This window comes from Oryctolagus cuniculus, chromosome 19 (genome assembly GCF_964237555.1).
Source record: "Oryctolagus cuniculus chromosome 19, mOryCun1.1, whole genome shotgun sequence".
Classification (NCBI taxonomy): domain Eukaryota; kingdom Metazoa; phylum Chordata; class Mammalia; order Lagomorpha; family Leporidae; genus Oryctolagus; species Oryctolagus cuniculus.
In genome coordinates this window covers 27334346-27341977 of record NC_091450.1, presented here as the reverse complement: position 1 = coordinate 27341977, position 7632 = coordinate 27334346, and the positions used below count along the sequence as shown (strand labels likewise).

Genomic DNA, 7632 nt, shown 5'->3' with positions numbered 1-7632 from the left:
ACTGTGGGCCCCCTTCATGGGGCCCAGCACACAGGCCTTTCTCAAAGGCTCTGAGGCCGGCTTCTTGGCTACCATCCCCATGGCAAGCTTGGCCAGAGCCGAAGGCCAGGAGGCACCCACTCTGCCCCTTTATCAGAGCAGCACCGGGAGGGGTGGATGCCCCTGGCTCTATCAGTGGCCACAAGGCTGCCTGGCCAGACTGCCCCTCCCAGCCGGGAGTCCTTGGCTGGCAGAGGAGTCACACCCACTGCAGGGAGGGGCCACCCAGGCCAGCTGAGAGCCATTTCTGCTCCCGCCCCCACCACGCTGCTCACTAGGCCAGGCCACTGTCCCCAGCAACCCTTCCCTGCACCCATCACAGCCTTGTCTCCATCCAGGAGTGGGGCCACCCAGGCGCTCTGGGCCCAGCAGCCTCCCCCACCGAGGTGTGGGGCCTGGGGGGACTCTGTTTACTACTGCGCAGGGAACGTGCCTGACCGCTGCCTGGGCGCTCCATCTGGGTCTCCCATGCAGGTGGGGACCCTTCACTGCTGCCCACCAGGCTCCACAAGAACAGGGAGCCTGAGCCAGGAATCGGACCCCTGCCCAGGGAGGATGGGGCTGAACCCCACCCTGGGCACAGCTTCTCTTGAAGAGGTCATAAAAACGCTCCTCCAGCGCCCTGTGCGGCCGCCCCGCCTCACTAGTGGGCCAGTAACTCAACAGCTGGGAGGAGAGCGGTTAGCACGCACCCAGTCCTGGCTGCTGCCACACCATGACACCTTCACACCTGGAGCAGGAATATGGCTCTGTTCACCCAAGGCCTGTGCCTTTCTTTTGCTAAGATTTATTTATTTGACTTAGGTAGGGCCAGAGAGAGCGAGGTCTTCTACCCGCTGGTTCACTTCCTATATGGCTGCAGTGGCTGGAGATGATCTGATTTGGAGCCAGGAGCTTCTTCCGGGACTCCCACATGGATGCAGGGGCCCCATGGACTTGGGCCATCTTCCACTGCTTTCCCAGGCCATAGCAGAGCTGGATCGAAAGTGGAGCAGCCGGGACTCGAACTGGTGCCCGTGTGGGATGCTGGCTCCGCAGGGCAGGGCTGTAATCCACTGTGCCACAGTGCTGGCCCCAAGCCTGTGCATTCCAATCCAGGCAGATTCCTTGACCCTTGTGTCCAGGGGTCAGTAAAACGACACGAGGCCTGTGTGAGTGCAGGTCCTCATGCTCCCGTTCCCGCGTCGTCTGAGGGGGACGGGTCAGCTGGCTCAGCCACCCCAGCACAGGGACCCCGAGGCGTTTCACGGGGACCCTGGTAAACTGCTCAACGTCCATCCCAGACGCCGTGGAACAGCTCCCTCAGAACAACCTGCTCTGGGATGCCAGTGTTGCCCAGCCTGCCCACTCCCCAGACTGTCAGGTCAGGTCCACCTGTCCCACTTCTGATCCAGCTCCCTGCTAAGGTGCCCGGGAAGGCAGTGGATGATCACTGAAGTGCGTGAGCCCCTGTCACCCACGTGGGAGACCCAGTTGGAGTCCAGGCTTAGCCCCGAGTTGTGTGGCCATTCGGGGAGGGAACCAGCAGATGGAAGCCCTCTCTGTCCTCCTAACTCTGGCTTTCAGATATTTAACAAAATAAATAAGTGTTCAATTGTGGCAAGTGTGTACCTGTGGATGCATCTCTAGTTCTTAGCTGTACAAGCCACAGAGGAGGGGGCTGCTGCCAGCCCAGGCGCTCACGGGTGTCCCACTGCTGTCTGGACAGCATCAGCACACTGTAGACGGGTTAAAGGGAGAGGACCAAGAGCAGTTTCTTTGCTTCCATCATCTGTAGAACGAGAACATCCACGCCTGTGTCCCCAAAGCCAGAGTAACGAACTGCTGACACTGCAACTGGGAGCGAACAGAAAGAACTGCAGCACGAGAGGGACATGCCACACAGCCAGAACAAGCTGCCAAGCACCGCAAGGGAGGAGCAGTCTCCCAGCAGAGGTGGCGGCCGGCTCTGGCTGCTTCCCCTGGCCATGGGGGGGCTCTTCCTGCAGAGCCAGAGACCCCTACGGCCTGCTCCTGTGCCACTGGTGCACCAGATGGCACACACTACAGTAGGAATAGAGACCACAAGTCAGCCCCCGGTACCAACCAGCCTAGAGATGGAAAAATCCCTGTCCTGGGCGTGGGCAGGATGAGCCAGCAGGACGCTGGGCGAGCAGGCAGGCCCTGACCCAGCACAGGAGAGCTGCGTTCGAGGGCCCCACTTCTAATCCAGGTCACAGCACTCGAGTGTGCAGGCCTCTCTGGACCCCCTCCCCCCCACAGGCCCCCTAAAACACTTCGTATCCCATTTGCACATGGGGCCCTTCCATCCGGAGAGCATTTTATTTCTCAAACTCACGCTACTGCTAGTTAAGGGGGCACCAAGTCAAAACCCGACCTCCACTGCGAGGGAGAGCAGCCCAGGGAGCCCTGCTCAGCGTCGTGGGTTCCACGGCCAGGCCCGGGGCGCAGAGACCCTCCTCCTACGCCACTCACCGAATTATACTTTTTATAGAAAATTTTATTCAACATACAACATTTTCCAGCAAAAAGGCAATATACAGGAAGAGTTGGTGTACACTGCTGCTACAGGAACAAACAAAAGATGCTGGGCAAGGATGGAGATGCGTGTGATCTGATCTACTGCACTGCACTCAGACTAGACACGCGGCGTCAGCTCCAGAACAAAGCAAACGAGGCCGGGACCGAGAGAACCACACGAGGAGCAGACACCAGCGAGGTCCACCTGCACTCGCCCGGCTGAGGAGCCTCCTCCCGCGGCGAAGTGTACGTGGGCATTTGTTAAATATACAATTTCATTTCTCCGTTTTTAGCTTTTTTACAAAGTCGGCAGCACACTGGCCGCTCGTGAGCATGCCCCCCCTGCTGAGAGGCGCCCCTCCTGCTGGGTCTGTCCTGCTCCACTGACCCCAGGCCCCACCCTCCCACCCGCTGCCAGGGAGCTGCTGAGGGCCGGGCGGGACCCCGGCTGCAGCCAGCAGTCTCTGCGACTCTGTGGGAGACCCCAGGCCTGGAGGGCTTTCCTCGGTGCGTCCGCGTCTGCTCGCAGGCGGGCTGCAGGGCAGCAGTGGCTGGCGGGCGAGAGGAGCTCAGGAAAGACTCCCGGCAGCTGCGGGACAGGAACCCGAGGAAGGGCCGACAATGCACACGATGAAGGAAAGAGCGCTATTTATTAGGTTGTGAGTTTCTGTTTTGCCTTTACAGATGCACAAAAGGTCATTGAAAGTATAACTGAAGGAAGGAAGTCAGACGAGCCCGGACACCAGACTTCCCGGCGGCGGCAGGGCTGGGGCCGGGGCCCGCGAGGGCGGCCGGGCAGCGCCTGCAGCTACAAGACAGCCTGGAGACCTCCTGCCAGTGACACGCTCCGCTCACCTCTCCCCATGATGCCCACAGTTGCCTTGCATTGTGGTTACCATAAAATAACTCTCATTGGCATCCAAGCTTTATAAAAACACCTTCATTTTGCTCAAAAAGGGCAGTCAATAGATACAGAGAAGCCAAACTGAACAGCCTCAACAAAATAAAATTAACATCAGCAGCAGCTCCTCTTGCTGAAGACGGGCTAGAGCACACGTGTACCAGAGTTCTGCGGCTGTTAAAAAGGGGCGCGCACCACGCGCCACCCCCGCCTCGCACACCCCGGGGACACTCAGTTATGGATCTTAATGGCCTTCTCCAGGTACGTGTAGCGACTCCGCTTTGGGGCTTTGTTGAAGTGGTCGAGCCCCAGCCACGGCCGAGGATGAGACATGTTACCTGGGGGAGGGGAGAGAAACGGCTGAGGCACCAAGCAACCCCTCAGCTCCTGCATCCAGAGGGGGCCGGCAGGAGCCTGGGGGGAACGAGGGCTCGCCATGCCCGCTGCTTGCTTCCTTCCAGGAGGTCCTGAGCGGACGTCACCAGGGATGGGAACTGCAGAACCGATCCCAAGGCTGCCCACCTCCTCCCAGCCCCACGCTAACACAGACGGCTCTTACCAGGCTGAGGCTCAAAGTCTTTCAAGTTTACTTCATACTCATCTTCATTTATATACTGGTGTCGGCCCATCATTACAATTGCGAATTTAAACTAAAAGACAAGAAAAAAAAAATCAAAACTCCTCCGTTATTTCTGTGCAGTGGCCCAACTCCCATGTCCCGAGTGCACAGGCTGCAGCCCGAGCCGCCACAGCGCTGCGGGCGGGAGGCGCTACCTTCTCAAACTCCTTCTCCTGGATGTCCAGCAGGCTCTGGATCCGCTTCATGACGTCTCTGAAATGCTCGCCCTGCAACGGCAGAGGCCCGGCTCATGCACACCCAGCAGCCTCACGCTGACCCGAGATGCTCAGGCTGCCACTACAGAGGTCTTACCTGGTGTATCCTCAGCAAAAACGGGATACCAAATGTCCCAAACACCTCTTTGTGGAAATGTGCCACTGTGATCAGCATCTCGTTCTCCTTATCAATGTCTACCTGGTCCAGCGGTATTTCCTGGATACGTTAAACAGAGGAGTGTAGGTGCCAGTAATGTGGACAAAATAATGCCCTTTCAGCCTGTGATGCACGGATTTGACTCCGAGCCATGCCCACTTCCAGTCCCGCTCCCTGCTAATGTGCCTGAGGGCAGTGAAGGGTGGCCCGAAGCCTTGGGCCCCTGCCTCCTCACCAAAATGCCATGCCTGGATTAAGCTAGAATGATGAGATTCTAACGTGAGAGCCAGAAGATAGTTAGAGGTTTTCCTTTGAAAAGACTAACAGGCCAAATAATGTATTCTCCTAGCTACTGTGGAGAAGACAGCTGCTCCACATTCAGCAACCACTCCCAGTTCCTAAATCTGTTCCGCATCCCACCCAAGGGTCCCGGGCCCTCTCTGGAGGCAAGGGCACAAGTACCTCTATTCGAAACGTTCGACTCGTTGCAGGAGATAAACATTCTAGTAGTTCATCTTCTTGATGCACCCCAATAATCTTGTAGCTTACAATTTCTAGCAGCCTAAAGGAGAAAAAGGAGCAAACAAACATATATACATATTCACGTAACCAAAGAATAACATCAGCCTTTTTCTAGAAATTATCTATAAAGCTTCCAAGATGTACCTGGTCCTCTTTCTGTTTTCAATTTTACCAGGGTTTGAAACCTGAGAACCAGACAGGCTCTGGCCAGGTGGTCCTCACAGTGAGGCTGAGGGGACATCCCCCCGACCCCAGCTGCAGTCAGAGGACGCGCTCTCGTGTGCGCCATGGCCAGCGCCCCACAAAGGAGGCCAAGCGGGCAGGACCAGAGGCTTTGCTCACGTCCTCTCTGGATGGCAAAGTGACAGGCTAGTGCCCCGCTGGTCACCTACCCAGGCCGCCCTCCTGTGCCTGCACAGAGCCCGTCGGCAGAGATCTAGTGGACTAGCAGTAAGATGGCACTGAGGAGTGGCGAGTGTGCTACAGGGCTCTCGCGAAATACTTGCCTAAGTTTCCCTGATGCTTTCTCACCGAGCTCCACAGCCTTTTTACATTCTTCTAACAGGTCCCGGACACACCCGTGCTTGTCTGGATATAGTGTTATTTCCTAAGCAATGCAAGATGAAACACACACTTGAATGAAAACAGACACACGTGAAGGGAGAAGACACTGCAGCCTCTTCTCCACGGCCTCCTGCCGGCCCCCATGCTGACATCACGGCGGGGCTAATGTGCCACTGATGCACTTAGGAAACTGGTTGCCACCAACAGAGCAGCTTCTTGGGGAAAAAAAACCCCTCTCCCTGAGTTCTCAGTGCAGCGGGGAAAGAACGGCAGTGCACACAAGGCATCGCCGGCCGCTCTGGCTGCAGCCTGGTCCCGCGTAGGCAGGAGGCACTTGAGCATCCCTCTCTACTGGAGTGGGGCATGCTGGGATCAATCAGGCCCAGGCAGGAAGGGAGAGAGAACAAGGCTGGGGTACTGCAAAAACGTTCATGGAAAAACAGAATTAAAAGCTAAGTTTATCTTGCTGCAAAAAATTTTGAAATATTAAGACGTCTCCTACTGCCCTGGCCAGTCAGCAGTGCGTAGACTGCAGGATCTCCCGCTCAAGAGAGGGTTCCTGAGGCCTCGCACAGCTCAACACTGTGGCTCGCCGAGCGCATCCGGGAAGGAGGGCTCTGGGCGGGGACAGGCTCCTAGCACCTGTGGCACTTCTGCTTCTATCCTCATCTTTCCGGGGATAGGCAGAAATGATGAGCAAACTGCAGTGAAAGTTAAAATTCAGTGTTAAGAAAAACTTACCTCTTCCCTAAACTGGCTGTTTAACCATATACACTTAAAACTTCGTCTGTTCTCAAAGTCTGTGATTTTCATCTTAAGCTGTTTAAAGAAGAGAAATTCACGTCAGCCATGCTGCCGCAGAAACCCGCCCTTGGTCTTCGCAGCCCACGCTTGCATTACTCTGTACTCGTACCTGCTGATAGTAAAGCTTCTTAGGTTGTCTAGGCTTGAAGAACTGTAGAAGATCTCTTAAAGTACCTTCATAGTTATGTCTAAGAGGATTGCCTGGGCCGTCCCTATACCTACAGAAGAAAACAGCACATAAACAACTCCACAGCTCCCCCAACAACGTCTAAGAATCAGCACAGTCGAGATGTGGGCCAGGCACGGGGTTCCGTAACACCTGCAGTGCGCCCCCACAGAGCCAGCGTGGCATACACAGGCCTGGCCACACAGGGACGCACTGACGTGGGGCTACATACTAGGCTGCCAGCACTTTGTCAGCTTTGAGCAATGTGGTCAAGATGTGTGTGTTGGGGGAGAGGGGGCCGCAGCACTGTGGCGCAGCAGGTTAACGCACTGGCCTGAAGCGCCGGCATCCCATATGGGTGCTGGTTCAAGACCCAGCTACTCCCCTTCCTATCCAGCTCTCTGCTATGGCCTAGGAAAGCAGCAGAAGATGGCCCAAGTCGTTAGGCCCCTGCACCCGCTTGGGAGACCCGGAGGAAGCTCCTGGCTTTGGATCGGTGCAGTACCGGCTGTTGCAGCCAATCGGGGAGTGAACCAGCAGATGGAAGACCTCTCTCTCTTTCCCTACCTATCTCTCGCGCTCTATCCGTAACTCTTTCAAATAAATAAATCTTTAAAAAAAAAAAAAGATGTGAGTAGGGACAGTTCTCCGTCTGAACTCGGCAGGATACGGCACATCGGGTGTGGTGGCCAGGATTTCTGGGTGAGCCAGGGAAGGCAGCTGAGCCTGTGAGGGTGGCTTACCCTTGAGACTTGAAGAACTGCAGCAACATGGGATCCGTGTTGAGCCTCTGGGCAACTGTCTTTGCGACCTGGGGAGGAAGCCACCCAGAAGACAGAACGAAGGCTCGCACTGGGAAGAACTTGTTCATAAACCTCACCAATCACCGGAGTGAGCTACTACAGAGATGTGCTCCGGGTGACTTGAATTTAATCCCTCCCAAATTTAATAGAAATGAACTTTACTTCTTAGAATTATCACCATGGGACAAGCATGTCTGATGAAGAGCTTTTAAATGTGCTTTCATTTTCAGTGCTAAGGCTGTTTGCTTTCCCATGACTTAATTATTAGACACTTGGCGTGTTATAACTGATGAAGCGATTACAACTGTTCTCTCTCAAACCA

The 7632-nt window shown here is 55.7% G+C and overlaps 1 protein-coding gene across 5 annotated transcripts in view; it reads right to left on the bottom strand.

The window, feature by feature from the left end:
* Positions 1-3190: 3190 nt before the first annotated feature.
* The window catches only part of USP7 (ubiquitin specific peptidase 7), a 56581-nt gene continuing 52139 nt past the window's right edge, over positions 3191-7632 (bottom strand). For all 5 annotated transcript variants that reach the window (XM_051847390.2, XM_008257697.4, XM_051847392.2 and 2 more), the window contains 9 exons: positions 7251-7318; positions 6451-6559; positions 6279-6356; positions 5480-5580; positions 4914-5013; positions 4392-4511; positions 4235-4306; positions 4020-4110; positions 3191-3798 (listed from right to left, as the gene is read on the bottom strand). In XM_051847390.2, coding sequence (XP_051703350.1) covers positions 3692-3798; positions 4020-4110; positions 4235-4306; positions 4392-4511; positions 4914-5013; positions 5480-5580; positions 6279-6356; positions 6451-6559; positions 7251-7318 — 846 coding nt within the window. In that variant the 3' untranslated portion in view covers positions 3191-3691. The remainder of the gene's footprint in view (positions 3799-4019; positions 4111-4234; positions 4307-4391; positions 4512-4913; positions 5014-5479; positions 5581-6278; positions 6357-6450; positions 6560-7250; positions 7319-7632) is intronic.